This window comes from Electrona antarctica, assembly GCF_951216825.1.
Source record: "Electrona antarctica genome assembly, chromosome: 5".
Taxonomy (NCBI): Eukaryota; Metazoa; Chordata; class Actinopteri; order Myctophiformes; family Myctophidae; genus Electrona; species Electrona antarctica.
In genome coordinates this window covers 6,583,747-6,602,997 of record NC_136810.1, presented here as the reverse complement: position 1 = coordinate 6,602,997, position 19,251 = coordinate 6,583,747, and the positions used below count along the sequence as shown (strand labels likewise).

Sequence of the window (19,251 nt, the reverse complement as noted above, 5' to 3'; positions counted from 1 at the left end):
TCTCATAGAGAGAACACTGAACAATGAAGGGTGGCTAGTCAGCAGAATTTAACAAAGGCATTTTCTTCTCCATCATCTGTGTGGGGTAGAGGTGGTCACAATGAGTCTAAGCAGTGTTTTTGCCATAATAGAGGGTATGCACACGCTTAAAGTGAATGGCACATCGAGTGGCAAATCGAGTGGCAAAGCAACATGCAAAGTGAGTTTAACATTGTTTAATGCAATCAGATAGGACTTTGCTGTTTGGATGCATGGGTTGTCAAGGCCAGAAAGTAGTTTGCCACTCAGTAGGCATTCCTGCATAAATTCCGGGTTTGATGATGATGTCACGCGCATAGCCTCTATAAGAGCAGCCTACTCACCACATGTCTATCTGTGTGGAGTATTCAGAGGAGCCCAGTAGAACATCTGGTGGCCGGTACCAAAGCGTAACTACCTCATTGGAGTATGTCTTCGTAGGAACCGATTTGGCCCGGGCCAGGCCTGGATTTTTTTTGTTTTTAAACCAAAGAGAAAGAAAAACAATACATTGAGTCCAGAACACAAACCTCAGTTTTTTATATTCCCACCATAAAAGGGCAGATATTGAATTAGAATCATTGGCGTACCAAAGTCAGCCAGTTTGAGCTCTCCCCGTTCATTGATGAGTAGGTTCTGGGGTTTCAGGTCTCTGTGCAGAACCTTCCGTTTGTGACAGTATGCCAGACCTCGCAGGATCTGGTACAGGAAGATCTGGAGAACAGAGAGCACTTTGAGTCAATAACCGACGCCGTAGTGATAAAACTAACATCACTGTAAAGTAGGTCATCCAAAATGTACTACGGTTTATACAGTATGTATGTGTGCACAGTTTAATCCATAGTTTGCATACGTTTAAAGGAGAATTCCATGCTAGAAGGCTTTCTTACCTTAATTTGTAGTTGTTACGTCCCCACCAAAGAGGTCCAGGTGTTATTTTGTGCAAAACCTCATTGGCTATTTCCCCTACCATAAGCCCTAAATGAATTGAACTGGGAATTGAATGGGGCTATGGGGTGTTGTGCTAATTTGCTTATTTCCATCGCTCAAAATTATTATTTGTATGTATATATCCTCTCTTCATAATGTAAATAATATCCCAAGCGGCACACTTTACTACTTATTTCGATGGAAATAAGCGATTTAGCACCCCATAGCCCCATTCAATTCCCATACAATGGAATGCAATTCATTGAGGGCTTATGGTAGGGGAAATGGCCAATAAGGAGTTTTTGCACAAAAAAACACCTGGACCTCTTTGGTGGGGACGTAACGACTACAAAGAAAGGTAAGAAAGGTAAGAAAGCATTCTAGCATGGAATTCTCCTTTAAGTTGATTTTTACTTTAGAAAAGGGCTACATCAATTGCAAGTATTATTATTATTATTATTACTACTGCTAAACAAGGAATTCCCAATATCCCATCATTATAAAACAGAAGAGAACATAATTTCATACAATTATAGTTTGTGTTCGTATTTGGTCAGGAAGAGTGGACCTCCAAAAAAGTGATTCACATCATTCCTGCCTCAACAATAGACTTTTCCGCCACCAGGGGGCAGAGCGAGCATGTTTGTTTTTCTTAAGATCCATCAGCCTCAGAGTTTTGAGACTGTCCCTGAAGACAGCTGGTGTGGCACACCGCCTGCAGATGCTCACCTTGACGTTCTGCATGCTCAGAATGTTCCCGCAGTCGTCCATGTACTGCTTGAGGTCCTTGTCCTAAAGGGAGGAGAGATGGGGAGGGCACTCTGTTAGAGACCACGAGACCAGACCAGACCAGCAGCTGGCCTCACATGCTTCCATATATTAGCAGTATCTGTTCCACAGAGGTCCATGAGTTAAAGGACCACTTCACCACTTTTCAACCTATCTTCATATAATAGGTCCTCACTAATAATAATAATAAATAATAATAAAATGGCACGATTCTTTTGTACTCAGTCTGCGTCTCATAGGAGGGCTGTGGGCAGTTTAGAAACCGTCTTCCAGTGACATCATCATTAGGCAGATTTTTTTACAAAAATGTTTAGATTTTCATTATCGTGAGAACGATGGCTTCCATTTTCACATTGCAACTTTTCAGGACTAGAAAGACTGCAGTTTCTATTAGCTTGTATTCCCCATCGATGATGTCACTGGAAGACGGTTTCTGAACTGCCCACAGCCCTCCTATGAGACACAGACAGAGTAGAAAAGAATTGCGCCATTCTTTCATGATTATTAGTGAGGACCTATTATAAGATAGGTTGAAAAGTGGTGAAGTGGTCCTTTAAGCAAATAATGTGTTTTAGACATTTCCTAAAGCTCCTATATGTAATGCAAGTCACAGACGTGGAGTGGCTTTGTTGTTCTCACCAGGTACTCGAAAACTAGCGTCAGAGACTTCTCTGTATGGATGATGTCGTGCAGCGTCACGATGTTGGCGTGTTTCAGGTCCTTCAGTAACGATACTTGAAAAGAGAACAAAGAAGGGTCAATGTCTGACATCACAGATGGAGTGAAAGGCATGTTAACGAAGGAGAACTTATTGAATGGTAATGTAGTTAGTAGACCAGTGGCTCTCAAACATCTTTGGCTCAGGTTACACCTGTAAATAATGTTTCATCCACAGCATCCCCTGAATGACAATACATACTTCATCGCACCTTTTGTCATATTAACGGTACGTAAATATGTAAATCTTTCCCCCAAAGATACAGTATGTACACGATGACAACTTGAGAGAATCAGTTTTTAAATATCAGTTTTTAAATAATTGTTATACTTGGCCTTTAACATTTCATTAATGTACAATTTGTGTTTTTTTACATTGTATTTCAGACTTTTATATATTATACGTGAATGTTGAGTACTGGTGTTGTTTTGTCCTGTATCTGTTCTGTAATTGTTGTAATGTATCTGTTCCTACATGTACCTGTTCCTATCTGTATCTATCCTGTCTCATGTGCAACAAAACTTCAATAAAAATACTTGAATAATAATACTTGGCCTTTAACCACTTAAACCCCAGCATCCCTATTATGGGGTTGGGGGACATTCACCAAAAACAGCTGATCTACAAGCTCACAACGCATCGCAGATCTGCTATTTTCACTGAATCTTTGCCCCCAGAATAAGAATGCTAGAGAATGCAATTAAGGCATGCAACGTACGCCATTCTTATCCTCTCACCTTCCCGGATGGCGGTACATGGCGCTCCCTCCTCGTGCTCTAGTCGGATTTCTTTCAGAGCGACCAGGTTGTCCGTCAGCTTACTCCTCCCCTTGTAGACGGTAGCATACGTGCCCTGGAGGACAGGGAGAAACAATGGTGTGTGGTTCAGTAAACCTGCACTTTAAAACGTGTTGTTTAACTTTAACCAGGTCCAACCGAGTCACATGAGAACACATTCTTATCTTACAAGTACTGCATTCATGGCCCAGTCTAGTGCCAGGTGTAAGGGCAGTTACAGCATTCATGGCCCAGTCTAGTGCCAGGTGTAAGGGCAGTGTTAGTCAAGGGAACTGGGCAGGATTCTATTGGCCAACATGCATGTCTCTTTGGTGTAGGAGGAAACTGGGGCAACCTGGAGGATGTGCCCTTTGGAGAGAGAGAGAGAGAGGAGAGAGAGAGAGAGAGAGAGAGAGAGAGAGAGAGAGAGAGAGAGTGCCCTTGAGTGGGCAATTTTACACAGAAGTCTAACACTGGATTTTAAATGATGTATGACTTTTATGTTCGATTTTTACAGTGTGGTACCAAAGGGCCAGCTGTCTAGAACTGTGCGTGCGTGCGTGCGTGCGTGCGTGGCCATGAGAACATTAGCACCTGGGAGATAGAGGACAGAATGCCAAGGTGAACAACACAACGTACCTCCCCCAGTTTGTCCAGTTTAATGTAGGTCTCCAGTTTCCCGAATCCAATTTCTGACTAGTGGAGAGAAGAGGAAAAAATTACATTAATGAATATTGTGTCTTTATTAGTGTTGACAAGCTTATAGACACCACAAGAAATTATTCTGACGGCCTTTCGTGATGGGGGTCGGTTTTAGAAGGAACGACCATCATAGCTAATCTCTCCTGACAGGGAACCGTTGGCTTTTGGCCTGTGCACGCACAGTGCACACATGCCTACACACTTGTGTAAGGAAGAACACTTGTGCACTGTGCAGAAATGTTCACACTTTTCATCTGCTCTATTTCAGACACCGGAACAGGTCAATCGGAAGATATTATTCAACGCAGAGGTCCAACATAAACACGACAAAGGAGCTGAGAGGACGATATTAGGTTGTGTGGCAAAGCATGAGCTCTCGACTTGCGCCTCTTAGTCTTTCAATACTAAAAACCCATTCTCACAGCTGTCTTCTTTATCATTCCTGCAGTCATGAGTCATCCCTTTCCTCTCAATCTTAGCCTCAATCTTATTCTGCCTGTATCGTCCTACTACTCTCGTCTTATCAGCATCACTCTCACTTATTCTCACTCAGACATTCATTATGGATAAACTGTAGATACACTCATTAACTGTTGATAAGACTGTTGAAGAACATTTGACACTGTGCATACACTCTGTTGATAGTCTATTCCAGGGGTGGGCAACTGGCGGCCCGGGGGCCACATGCGGCCCCCACCTTCACTTAATGCGGCCCGCAGGTTAATATCAGAATACTGATATAGTATTGCAATTCCAAACCTGCTTTAATTACTTCATGACTAGTATTAAATGACTAGTACTTAATGACTATAGTATTAAAATGTTGTTGTCTTTTTGTGTCCAATGTAGTTTGACTGTAATGTTAACAGTTCATAAAGTTAACATAACTATAACTAAATACATTTGAAATTCAATAAAAAGGTTACTTTTCAGGATTCCAATTCAAAAATAGCAAAAAAGTATTCAGGTTTTCAATTAAAATATAGCAAAAATAGTTGATCTACAAGCTCAAAACGCGTCGCAGTTATATGCACTATGTGGCCCCTCTGGAGTGAGTGTGGAAATATATTGGCCCTGGCCATCGTCCAAGTTGCACACCTCTGGTCTATTCATTCAAATTCATTGGCAATAGAGGTACTGTATATTCATGCATAAATGTATTCACTGTTGATATAGACTGTACATGATTGTTGCTGTTGCTGCTACGACACCCGGATTTCTCCCGGAGATCAATACAGGTTTATATCCTGTCACACTGCATCCATTCCTGCTTTTCCTGTCTTCCTGATCTCAGCTCGCTCTCCTCTATCCCTCCCTCTTTGTCAATATTATACCAGCTCTTTGTCCAGGACCATCTCTCCATCTTCCTTCCTCTATAGCAAGCTCTCCTTTCCTGACTCTAATGCTCCGTTCACACGGGCAGATGCAAAGATACAAAGATTCACAGCATAGTTGATGCTTTGTATCTTTGTCTATCTGAAGTTGAAGCCAGTTCAGCTAATTTGCAGCTTTGTATTTTTTGTAGCAGCTACAAACGTCAGATTTGCTTTTGTAGCTTCACGTGGCTGGCTTCCATTAACCCATTTTGGGCGGGAACCCCTTTTGTTGTTAGCATTATGTTATGCTTTAGCTATTGAAAAATAGCAGATCTACAAGCTCATAGCGCGCCACCGAGTGGCGCGCTACGAGCTTGTAGGTCTGCTATTTTTCAAAAGTCGAAGAACCACTGACATAGAAACATAGCTTTTTCAGAAAACTGTCAGGATGTAGAAGACATTTTTAGAATCTGATCTCAGGTCAAAATGGGTTAAAAATGAATGGTATTGGTAGACTGTATCTGCCCGTGTGAACGCAGCACAATACTCCATCTCTCCTCCTCTCTCAGTGTCTTACCAGGGAGGCTCTTCGTGAGCGTCTGCTGAGCGGCTGGTCGAACGGCGGACTGCTCAACTGCAGCTTCTCCAGGTAACCGTCGGGTATCCGGATGTCGGCCGGCAGGGACAGGCGCTTGTTCAGATCCTGTACGCATAAACACACGTGCACAAACACAGGCACACACACACACAACCACACACAACACAACAGAGAGGGCCGTTATAAACAGTGTCAACACCGTGTAAGACTCTATGCAAACACAAGTAACCCACTGAGCAAACAGAGTAAAGCTCTAAATAAATACTAGAGACCCTAAACAAAATGGTGGCGACCCTAAATAAACGACCTCCGAGTCTGTTATGAGCCGTTTCCCCCAGACACACACAACCTGCTTTAGACTCTAGGAGTCGACAGAGAGGGTAGTATGCACGCCGAGTGTGTGTTGTGTGTGTGTGTGTGTGTGTGTGCTTCCGCCGTAGTCTGAAAACCCACCTCTTCAGACTCCACCATGGCCCGTAGCACTTAGCCTGGCTAATAAGCCAGACTAATATCACACAACACTGTCGCGGTATATCAGTCTGGGCTGGCTCCACTTGGATTTCATTTCCCGGGGAACATTTTCTCTTCGACGCAATTGGTCAGAGCTACTGTCAGTCAAAGGTCTCAAGCATTGAACGTCACTGTACCAAAGCCCGCCTATATTGCATACCGTGTCCCGATTGGTCCGACCTGTTCTCTGCTGTAGGAAAGAGGCGTGCTACTGAGCCTCGCCAGACCGTAATCCGCTGGTAGGCAACTTTTTTTTGCCAACGGCTGATTCGGTCTGGTTTATTAACCAGGCTACGTAGCACTTGCCCTAGCCTAGCCCCTTAGATAGCACTTTATGTAGACTTGGATAGTATTTTAAACAGACGTATAGCATGTTACGTAGACAGCACTAGAATTGCATTTTATGTAGTCATAGCACTTTATAGTACACATGTATAATATATTATATAGTATAGTATGTATAGTTTACATAGATACTCCACTGTTACGTTCTTAGCTTGCGCATGTTTCATGATAACTACTTTTTATATATGTGATGTATGGCATGCTTTTTAGTTATTTGCTTAATGTAAATCGCTCTGGATTAAGAGCGTCTGCTAAATGCCTAAATTGTGTGTGTGTGTGTGTGTGTGTGTGTGTGTGTGTGTGTGTGTGTGTGTGTGTACTGTAATGTATAGACTTAAATGTGTACTGGACTTTTGTATGGAATTAATGGAGGCCTCTGGGCTCTTTAACCCCTTTTGGACTGAGGTCGATTAAAAAAAAAAAGGCTTCTAAATCCTGACATTTTTCTGAAAAACCTATGTTTCTATGTCAGTGGTGCTCAACCTTTTTCATGTCAAGGACCCCCAGAATTATCTCTATTGGGCCACGGACCACCCATCTCAAAATATGTAGTTCCAGGGACCCCCAGAAGCAAATATTTTAGTTAAAAATGTTCGCTTTTTTTTTAACGATTTTTCAAAAATAGCAGACCTACAAGCTCGTAGCGCGCCACTCGGTGGCGCGCTATGAGCTTGTAGATCTGCTATTTTTCAATAGCTAAAGTATAACATAATGCTTGAAACACCAACAGGGGTTCCCGCCCAGAATGGGTTAAGAGACCAGGGATCACTCCATACCAGAGGAACATACTGCAAAAGCATGATCCTGATGACTCGTTACATAAAAAATGAAAACGCACGCTCACATAATCACACTGCCTAGATTCTTCCCATGATGCATTTGTGTTAGATTATTGCCGGGCGTTAATCCACCGCGACTTCCTCTTAGTTACTGTAAATCCAATGATATGCCACAGTGGACACTTTGAATGTTCCAAGCTTCAGAACCCCAGCCTCGCCAATAAAATAAATGTGCAACTTGAAATCACACATACAGTAGCCTTTCTGGCCTGATTGCACACACTTTGAGATGTTCAGGCATGACATGGTTATTACTTAAATGAACCTAATGTGGTCCAGCTTGATTTTCAAACAAAGTTCTAACCAACATTTTTTTAATACAACCTTTCAATCATATTTGTATGTGATAGTTGATTGGTCAACTGCCCCCCCTAGAGCATGGGCTGCCATCACCCTGCCCTGTTTAACCCATTCTGGGCGGGAACCCCTTTTGGTGTTAGCATTATGTTATGCTTTAGCTATTGAGAAATAGAAGATCTACAAGCTCATAGCGCGCCACCGAGTGGCGCACTATGAACTTGTAGGTCTGCTATTTTTGAAAAATCGAAGAACGACTGACATAGAAACCTAGCTTTTTCAGAAAACTGTCAGGACATTTTTAGAATCTGATCTCAGGTCAAAATGGGTTAACTTAAGACATGCATAAAACTGCCCTAAGACTGCAATACTATGATAGTGATAACACTATTCATTCTACTCTCGGGATTAAAATAGCATTACATTGAAATGTTTTTGAATGTCACAAAGGGATACAGGATTGTCCGTGGCACTGTTGATTTCTGTGTTGATGATTTTTTTGACAAAATGTATCCTATCGTTGGCAATACCATGGACCTGTATAGAGACACAATATAAAGAAAATGCACATTTTAAAATCAGGCTTTAAAATAGCAGACCTACGAGCTTGTAGGTCTGCTATTTTTGAAAAATCGAAGAACCACTGACATAGAAACATAGCTTTTTCAGAAAACTGTCAGGATGTAGAAGACATTTTTAGAATCTGATCTCAGGTCAAAATGGGTTAACCCCTCCGCCCGCGTCTCCGGTGGTCCAATCAGCGTGTTCTAATCTGCTGCAACAGGGTCCCATCTGGAGCGTATTACAGTAATCCTTGTGATTTAATCACAAAAAACAGCCCTGCTTCTTCTCCTCTGACACAGAGCTGGACCATAAGATCGCTACCTGACCACAGGTTACCCAATCCTCCCTCAAATAATTGGACAAATTGCAGCCCAGGAGGCAAAGAACAGACACATGGTCTCATATTGGTCTCACAGTTCCTCTGCTCCGTCAGCAGCAGAAGTCCTGCTCATATAAATGGTAAATGGTGCATTTATATAGCGCCTTTATCCAAGTCGCTTTACATAGATTGTGCATTACATTCACCCATTCATACACCAATTGCGGCGGAAGCCATGCAAGGTACCAACCAGGATATCGGGAGCAATTTGGGGTTCAGTGTCTTGCCAAAGGACACTTCGACATGTAGACAGGAAGAGCCGGGATTCGAACCGCCGACCCATGGATCATTGGACGACCTGCTCTACCTCCTGAGCCACAGTCGCCCCATATACGATACATGGAGTGTTTGTTGGATTAGGAGAGAGAGAGTCTGAGTGTGACCATGTGTCTGTCATGCGTGCTTAGCTAGCTACTACTGGCTAGCTCTCGAAGCAGCAGCGAGGGGTGGTGTGTGATGTCACATAATTCTCGTGGTGAGTAGACTCCCAGTGGAGTTAAGCCGCTTAAGAGACTTTTTTTTCCTCCCATCTTACATGTTGTGTGAATGTTTGGTCTTTGAACATAGCCACTGGGAGCCGCTGACAAATCCTGTGACCAAAACCAACCAATAAACACACTTGAGTTGGAGGGGAAGGGGGGTGGGGGGGGGGGGGGGGGGGGAGAGACGACGACACACGCACCAATCAAGTAGAGTGGAACATGCCATTAATTTACTTTAATACTGCCTCCACACACTGCAGGCCAAACAAATACAACCCAGGCACTTGATATCCTGATCTGATACAGTATACAGAACATTAGTCAGTTGGATATGAGGCGATTTTTGTTTGTTTTAGTTTATATAATGATGGGTTTTACTATTTGAGGCTAGTGTTATACAGTGAGACAGTGAGCTTAGTTTAGTTTATTTGATCATCCAGTTTCAGATACAATATTTAAAGACAATGAATGGAAGCTGTTACAAAAACAAAACAAAACATGAAGATGATCAAAAGGAGTAGGCAGAAGCTAAAAGCTTTTTACCTAATTTATTGGCAAATGATATGCCCAGAATACTAATCATTGTTCTTCCCAGCAAAGTGACATTCCTGTAGTGTAATAGATATTAGCAAAAGGACAAGAATCCACATACGTGGTGTGCATATTATATTGCATAACAAGCATAGCAACGTCCTGTTAAGTTTCACTTTCACATGACATACGCACAAATAAATAAACAAAACACTGACTTCAGCACTTTTGTTTTGTTTGCATTCAAGATTTTTTTTGCTGTGAAAAGTGACTCATGGAATACGTCAAGGTGATCATTATAACAGCAGGACTTTACTGCTTGTGTGCGAGAAAAACACGTGTTAAGACATTTTGACCTGAGATCAGATTCTAAAAATGTCTTCTACATCCTGACAGTTTTCTGAAAAAGCTATGTTTCTATGTCAGTGGTTCTTCGATTTTTCAAAAATAGCAGACCTACAAGCTCGTAGCTTGTAGATCTGCTATTTTTCAATAGCTAAAGCATAACATAATGCTAACACCAAAAGGGGTTCCTGCCCAAAATGGGTTAAGACTGTGGCAGTCACCAAACAACTACCTTATGTGTTTGAAAGCTTTGAAGATGACGCCCACACTCAGAGGCCAGGCCGCATGCACTCACTCACATTATCAAATGTGACTTCCTGAGGAAAAGGCCCATTGTCACCATGGTCCCTCCAGCTCACAAAACGTCAGAATAATTTGGTTCAAAGTGGAGGCTGAAGAGGCGGCGCTCCTCCTGACATATAAAGCTAGTGACATGCTTTCATGAATAAATCTGTCATGTCATGTGAATCATAACACAGACGCACGCACTAACCCATTTTGGGCGGGAACCCCTTTTGGTGTTAGCATTATGTAATGCTTTAGCTATTGAAAAATATCAGATCTACAAGCTCATAGCGCGACACTTGTAGGTCTGCTATTTTTGAAAAATCGAAGAACGACTGACATAGAAAAATAGCTTTTTCAGAAAACTGTCAGGATGTAGAAGACATTTTTAGAATCTGATCTCAGGTCAGAATGGGTTAAATATGGCTGTTGCCATACTGTATGTGGCAGCTAATGGGGATCTAAATAAACCGGTTTTGAGTTCCTGTGCAGAGCCCCAAAGGTGAACGCTGACTCATGTCCCATAAAAAATCTAAATGGGGGGGGGGGGGGGGGTCTTACCTCCGCTGAGATGCGAGATCGGTTGCCTCTGTTCCTCAGACAAACCCCTGTGGGCGACTGCACCTCATCTGACGAGGTCCCCGACGCCTGGTCACTCTCTCCATCTGAGCCCATCTTCAAGTTCTCGTGGACGATATCTGGAAAGAAACAGTTCATCTTAATTTATTTATTATCCATTGCACAAGGGTTTCGCTTGCCAAACAGTCGCAAAACGTCATTAAAGGAGAATTCCATACTAAAAGGCTTTCTTACCTTTCTTTGTAGTTGTTACGTCCCCACCAAAGAGGTCCAGGTGTTATTTTGTGCAAAAGCTCCTTATTGGCTATTTCCCCTACCATAAGCCCTCAATGAATTGCATTGAATGGAATGGGAATTGAATGGGGCTATGGGGTGTTGTGCTAATTCGCTTATTTCAATCGCTCAAAATTATATATTTTTTGTATACATCCTCTCTTCATAATGTAAATAATATCCCAAGCGGCACACTTTACTACTTATTTCGATGGAAATAAGCAAATTAGCACAACACGGCATAGACCCATTCAATTCCCATTCAATTCAATGCAATTCATTGAGGGCTTATGCTAGGGGAAATAGCCAATAAGGAGATTTTGCACAAAAAAACACCTGGACCTCTTTGGTGGGGACGTAACGACTACAAAGAAAGGTAAGAAAGGTAAGAAAGCCTTCTAGCAAGACATTCTCCTTTAACTTGTAGAGCGTTTGATTTGCAGCCACTGTTGTACTACAGAGGAATTAAGCTTCAGACTCAGAGGGGTAAAGTAAAGGGATAAAGAGTGTTTATATAGATGATCTACAAGCCCACAACACAGCACATTAGCGACACATTATAGGCCTGTAGATAAGCTATTTTCAGCAGTGCGACACCGTTGTACAAACAAAGTATACATTGGGCTTGAGAAAAGGGCATTCCAGTGTAAACCAGTCCAGGGAGAGGCTGCTTGCTCAGCACCAGCTGATGACATCAACAAAGAATAAACGGAAACAATAACATTCTCTGTGACTTTTTTAATGGCAGCTACTCTTATCAAGCCCAGAGTCATGCGGTATAGTTGTTTGCATAGAGGTGGAGCATCATGGATATTTAAATGGCAGGGAAACCTCTGTGTTTGTCCTAGAGAGCTACCATTGTTTTAAGAAAGCAAAAGAACATTTGCAAAACGAGCTGGTTTAATGTGCGACCGAATCTAACATTGAAGATGGATGAGTTAACATGCAAGTGTGCATGTGTGACAAGATAGGCACCCCCCTGACAGTAGTTTGTATGTTTATTCTATATGACGTGCAAGCAAGGATCTATTAATGTGTGTGTGTGTGTGCAGAGATTAAAATAGGGTGCATTTTGCATCCCAAAACGCAGTTTATAGTTAAGGGACACAATAAAACAACGACCTCTGCATCCACAGGATGCACTACTGTACTGTTTTTTATTCTAGTTTATTTTGCTAGCTTTAGTTATAATAATCATTTCTTCTTCTGTTTTCTACATGAATATAACCACAGTATAACCATATAACATGAAATGGGGGTTAAATGCTGCAATTTGTAAAAATGACTCCTAACGTCGTTGAAGTGGGACTCATCAAATGTCCCTGGGACTCATCTCTAAAATACCATCCCTGCATCCCGGGACTCATTACATTGAAAACCTATTTACATCACAGTGTGTGTGTGTGTGTGTGTGTGTGTGTGTGTGTGTGTGTGTGTGTGTGTGTGTGTGTGTGTGTGTGTGTGTGTGTGTGTGTGTGTGTGTGTGTCTCTCTCTCTCTCTCACCAAGGCGACTGCCATTGCGGGGCAAGACCATGAGGGAACCCAGGCCACCTCCGATGACACTCTGTGGTCGCCTCATCGGGGGCTTCTTAAAGGAGCCTGTGTACTGGTGCAGGAAGGAGTGGACACTGTGGGCTGATGGCGGGCGGCCATTCCTCACTATGGGTTCTGTAGAGGGGCAAAAACAACAGCTTTGTTTATAAGAACAAAACAAGGTTTATAGGAGTATGGAAACTCTACACTCTGAAGAATGGAGTTGTGTTGGCAGAAGCTTATCCATTGATCGACAGGCTCATTTAATTCTAAAAAATAACTTAGACATCACTAGTACAGACATAGTGTGATGCTCTCACAAACGCAGACAAGACCAGACATGCCTATTTCTTCAGCCAAACCACGGCCTGGACACACAGCCAGGCAAGATTTCCACCGCATGAACCCTAGCTTAAAGGAGAATTCCATGCTAGAAGGCTTTCTTACCTTTATTTGTAGTTGTTACGTCCCCACCAAAGAGGTCCAGGTGTTTTTTTGTGCAAAAACTCCTTATTGGCTATTTCCCCTACCATAAGCCCTCAATGAATTGCATTGAATGTGAATTGAATGGGGCTATGGGGTGTTGTGCTAATTCGCTTATTTCCATCGAAATAAGTAGTAAAGTGTGCCGCTTGGGATATTATTTACATTATGAAGAGAGGATATATACAAAGAAATCACACCCGTGTGAACTGAGTGGTGCAGTGACGTCACACACTAACCATAGCAACCGTGCTCATCTGTACGTGGCCCCACATACAGGTACACACATACACAGATACAGACAAAGCTGGTTGTTGGAGTGGTTTGCACCACTCAAAAAATAATACTTTTGAGCGATGGAAATAAGTGAATTAGCACAACACCCCATAGCCCCATTCAATTCAATGCAATTCATTGAGGGCTTATGGTAGGGGAAATAGCCAATAAGGAGTTTTTGCAAAAAAAAAACACCTGGACCTCTTTGGTGGGGACGTAACAACTACAAAGAAAGGTAAGAAAGCCTTCTAGCATGGAATTCTCCTTTAACCATGTCATAATAGGCTAACATTATTGAGGGGAAACATAAGGGGGCCGAGTATAGACCCTGGTGGTACCCCGGCCAACTGAGTATATAGGGTTTGAGAGGCGTTGGCCCCTCCAATGCAAGGCTTTCGGAAATTACATCATGTGGCAGCCAAGTCTATGGATCTTTAATGTTTGTTTAGAGCTCTTTATCCACCAGGTTTAATTGATTATTTCACCTCGTATTGCCAGGATTTCCCCCCCCGTTCAACCCTTATTTTGAAGAGCCAAAACCTGCAACCGGATGTTACAAATGTTACTACTACTGTGTGTGTTGTCGCATCCACTTCATCGGCAACGAGAAAGCCATGGTCATGGCGATGATCACAGCGCCGGCTGTGGGCTAAAGGGCCGTGGAATGAACCTTGTTTTGACCAGAAATGCCATCTGGGACAAGGAATTGGAGATAAAGGCGATTGAAAGAAACAGATAGGCCCTTTTTGAAGCCCTTTTTGAAACTAGCTCCTCGCCACTCGCCCTACACACTTCCACTCTGTTTGAGTATAGATATATAAATAATAGAGACTGCACCAGGATTCCCCTCCCATCCAGTGCCATCTCTATTATTTATATATCTATTTATATATCTATGCTCAAACCAAGTGGAAGTGGCGAGGAGCTAGTTTCAAAAAGGGGGATAGAGTGGGCGTGGGTGCACGAGAAATTCAAGATGGCGCGCTCCAGTGTTATTGACATCATCGGCTAGCAACCCATTGCTAATGTAAGTAGTATCACGACCTGATCGATCATCAATCACTATAAAAGACCATTTGGCGTAGATTGACATTTGACGCCATTGGCGGTGGGTCCTATTAATTCAAACTAGAGCGGTGCCCGTTGGGCGCTGTCCTACTTGGAACGATGCAAGTTGGAAATGCATGCCCCACCCAGTTATTATGTCTGTGTCCCTTTTTACGCCCATATAACATTTTTTGTTAATTTGTGATCTAATCTCTGTTCTGTTGGCAGGCCTGTTAAACTGGAAGTTGAGTCATGCTATCAATAATGAATCAAATATTACATTCAATAAGAAAGCATTTAGTTGCCAATAACAACCACAAACTAACAAAAGTACTTTCAACTCGAATTCTTCTCAGATGAATTTAATGCTCGTTGCCTCGTTCTAAAATGGAGATCAAAAAACATGCTCTAACACAGGGGTGCTCAAAAGGTAGATTGTGATCTACCAGTAGATCACAAAGGATGTGCAGGTAGAACACATGACCCTCCCCTAAAAAAAAATATATATATATATATATATATATATATATATATATATATATATATATATATATATATAATTTAAATATATTAATACAAAAAATATATTTTTTGGCATCTGCCACTTGAATTTAGGTGACTTGATTGATTGACATAAAAAAAGGGCCTGTCAGCTAAACCCACAATGCAATACTTTGTTTTTAAGAGTGTTGCACACAAACATCAGTAGCATTACAAAGTTATACTAATTCCATTTCAACCCCTCTATTTCCCATTCCTAGTCTATTTGTCTTATATGTAATGCCATCGCTGTTATTCCAAAGCACCCTCGGGTACATGTTTTAACTATTTTCAGCAATGCTATAATTACTTTTTTTTAGAGCTGGGACTCGATTAAAAATTTTAATCTAATTAATCAGAGGCTTTGTAGTTAATTAATCTCGATTAATCGCATTTTAATCGCATATCATTATTTGACCCGAGAACAGTGAGAAAGCTATTTTTTTAAATGGATTTTGGTATACTAGTGAATCAATGAATAGTGAATACATAAGTTTAAGCAATAAAACATTGTTTTTGTAGTAATAATAGGGGTAATAAATTATAATAATATCTCAAATGTAATAATTTATATAAAGCTTTTCTGAGTACAAAAAAATGCTTTACAAGGGGGACATGATAAATCAAAAACAACTTTATTAGAGGAAAAACACTAAGGAATTAAATAGATGAAATAGCTGGGGAAAGCAATATTGAAGGTTTGGATGGTGGGGGCATGTCTCTGAGTGTTTGGGGAATGCATTCCACAGGGTTGGGGGGGGGGGCTTGGTGCAGCAAAGTGACATGACCATAACAAAGCACCTCTGTGTTTCTTCCGTGGACATACAGTAACAGCCATTAACAGATTTTACATTATATTTGGCCATAACCGTTTAGTTAGAAACCATGTCATCTGGTCGGGTCCTTGAATTGCTACTGGTAGTTGGAATGACGTTAGCTCTGATCCATAGTGTTAGAAGGAGGAAAGTAGGCTTTCACATATTTTTTTGTGCTAAAAACGAGGGGCTGCACAGCCTGCACTTCCGTGGGTGTGAGGGGAAAGGATCAAATTAAGTACCATAGAACTCCTCCTGAGTCCTAACTACGCTAAGGACCAGAGCTACTGTTGTTGACGTTAGCTTCCAGGCTAGGCTCGGTGCAACATGTTTCGCATCGAGCCGATACTGGAGGCTTGACGAGGTGCGGTCTTCGGTGATATGCAAATTCTTTATTGAATAATTGCACACAACTGTGCTGTAATCCACGCTATCATCGGATAGCCTTTTAAATCCTATTTCCAATCCACGGGGACAAGCAAAGTGATCTCAGCGGCTTCCCCCGGTCTGGTGAACTGTCTGGTGGTGTTATTGTTCCCCCAATGCTGCTGGGGCATACCATTCTAAAGGGGGGTGGTTTCCACTCCCTGTAACAACGGACACTTCACTCGGTGAACTGGGTGGTGCGCCGGTCCATCTGAAAACTGTCCAGTGACAACGTTCCGCGGTGAAAAAAATAGTGCGATTAAAATGCGTTAATTTTTTTAACGCGTTAATTTTTCTGTAGTTAATTAATCTCAATTAACGCGTTAAAGTCCCGGCCCTACTTTTTTTGGGTGGGTAGATCTTGTTGAGCTGGTCATTTTGAAAGTAGCTCTAAGTCAAAAAAGGATGGGCACCCCTGCTTAAATAATGCAGGTTCATGGAGGCAACCTGACCTCCTTTTGGGGTTTGTTTGTACCTTATTTTTAACTCCATGTAGGTTAGAAGTATTTGCTCCTTTCTTATTCATTTTACTTTTGAAGCTTAGATGAAGCTCTTTACTTCCATCTGTCCTGTGTCAGTGTCACCTATGATGGTTCTTCTATCTGTCCTGTGTCAGTGTCACCTATGGAGGTTCTTCTATCTGTCCTGTCAGTGTCTCCTATGGTGGTTCTTCTATCTGTCCTGTGTCAGTGTCCCCTATGGAGGTTCTTCTATCTGTCCTGTGTCAGTGTCACCTATGATGGTTCTTCTATCTGTCCTGAGTCAGTGTCACCTATGATGGTTCTTCTATCTGTCCTGTGTCAGTGTCACCTATGATGGTTCTTCTATCTGTCCTGAGTCAGTGTCACCTATGGTGGTTCTTCTATCTGTCCTGTGTCAGTGTCCCCTATGGAGGTTCTTCTATCTGTCCTGTGTCAGTGTCTCCTATGGTGGTTCTTCTATCTGTCCTGAGTCAGTGTCACCTATGGTGGTTCTTCTATCTGTCCTGTGTCAGTGTCTCCTATGGTGGTTCTTCTATCTGTCCTGTGTCAGTGTCCCCTATGGTGGTTCTTCTATCTGTCCTGTGTCAGTGTCCCCTATGGTGGTTCTTCTATCTGTCCTGAGTCAGTGTCACCTATGGTGGTTCTTCTATCTGTCCTGTGTCAGTGTCTCCTATGGTGGTTCTTCTATCTGTCCTGAGTCAGTGTCACCTATGGTGGTTCTTCTATCTGTCCTGTGTCAGTGTCACCTATGATGGTTCTTCTATCTGTCCTGAGTCAGTGTCACCTATGATGGTTCTTCTATCTGTCCTGAGTCAGTGTCACCTATGGTGGTTCTTCTATCTGTCCTGTGTCAGTGCCACCTATGGTGGTTCTTCTATCTGTCCTGAGTCAGTGTCACCTATGGTGGTTCTTCTATCTGTCCTGAGTCAGTGTCACCTATGATGGTTCTTCTATCTGTCCTGAGTCAGTGTCACCTATGGTGGTTCTTCTATCTGTCCTGTGTCAGTGCCACCTATGGTGGTTCTTCTATCTGTCCTGAGTCAGTGTCACCTATGGTGGTTCTTCTATCTGTCCTGTGTCAGTGTCACCTATGGTGGTTCTTCTATCTGTCCTGTGTCAGTGTCACCTATGGTGGTTCTTCTATCTGTCCTGTGTCAGTGTCCCCTATGGTGGTTCTTCTATCTGTCCTGTGTCAGTGTCCCCTATGGTGGTTCTTCTATCTGTCCTGTGTCAGTGTCCCCTATGGTGGTTCTTCTATCTGTCCTGTGTCAGTGTCCCCTATGGTGGTTCTTCTATCTGTCCTGTGTCAGTGTCCCCTATGGTGGTTCTTCTATCTGTCCTGTGTCAGTGTCCCCTATGGTGGTTCTTCTATCTGTCCTGTGTCAGTGTCCCCTATGGTGGTTCTTCTATCTGTCCTGTGTCAGTGTCCCCTATGGTGGTTCTTCTATCTGTCCTGTGTCAGTGTGTCCTATGGTGGTTCTTCTGTGATACGCAGGATCAAAAGGTCTATCCAACAGGGACATGCACACATAGACATCAAAGGGGGCTTCAGCCCCTGCCCTTTTACCCGTCTGTAAAACAACTGACCAACCAGACCACGAATGTAGCGTTTACTACATGGTGAAAGAAATGCAAATGGCACACACACTCCTTTCCATGCCATACCGGAAGGCAGCATTCAGGAGAATTGCTTTTTTTCCCGAAGTCTCCTGAACTTGAACACAGTATTTTGCGTTGAACAAATTTGTTTAGAAGTCCCATGTCGTACAGCGCATCTCCACTAGCTAAAGAGTGCTGGGTTGCGCCCCGAAAATAGCTGATCTACAAGCTCTCAACGCGTTGCACTGCGACGCGTTGAGATCTGCTATTTTGTCGAAAAGTGCCCTCTTACGGGATTTCAGCCCCTGGCTCTCTAACACTCTCTGCACATCCCTGCTATCCAACTATGACCACACACTGTCACTGTGACAGTGTGACTGACTACACACCTTCACTGTGACAGTGTGACTACACACAGGGGTCACCGTGGACACGCAGGACAGCACTGATTCAACACCACTGGCAAGTTAATCAAATCACAAACGCAGATCAAATGAGTGCATTCCAGCAACCCTGTCTTTTTATGTTTTTTTTGTTTTGTTTTTAGTACAACCAGAAATTACCAGACACAAACAAAATGCCTATATGATTAATTGTGATAAAATAATCAGAAAGGAGGTAAATATACCCCTGGCTATGTCTATGTTGCAATTGTCTGGCAACCTGGCAACTTACTGTCCAGTTGCTTGATGGGCCATCAACTAAACCAAGTAAAATATTAAAAGCTTTCCAACATTATCAAGCAGAATGAGAAACTTCTGTTACATAATCAG

The 19,251-nt window shown here is 42.5% G+C and overlaps 1 protein-coding gene across 1 annotated transcript in view; it reads right to left on the bottom strand.

Moving 5' to 3' along the window:
* Positions 1 to 19,251, bottom strand: part of LOC306922704 (cyclin-dependent kinase 17-like) — a 49,606-nt gene that overhangs the window by 6,132 nt on the left and 24,223 nt on the right. The window contains exons 3-11 of the mRNA XM_079500485.1: positions 12,781 to 12,945; positions 10,986 to 11,122; positions 5,827 to 5,952; positions 3,871 to 3,927; positions 3,193 to 3,307; positions 2,377 to 2,471; positions 1,678 to 1,740; positions 609 to 732; positions 363 to 483 (exon numbers count right to left, since the gene is read on the bottom strand). Of these exons, the coding sequence (XP_079356611.1) occupies positions 363 to 483; positions 609 to 732; positions 1,678 to 1,740; positions 2,377 to 2,471; positions 3,193 to 3,307; positions 3,871 to 3,927; positions 5,827 to 5,952; positions 10,986 to 11,122; positions 12,781 to 12,945 (1,003 nt within the window). The remainder of the gene's footprint in view (positions 1 to 362; positions 484 to 608; positions 733 to 1,677; positions 1,741 to 2,376; positions 2,472 to 3,192; positions 3,308 to 3,870; positions 3,928 to 5,826; positions 5,953 to 10,985; positions 11,123 to 12,780; positions 12,946 to 19,251) is intronic.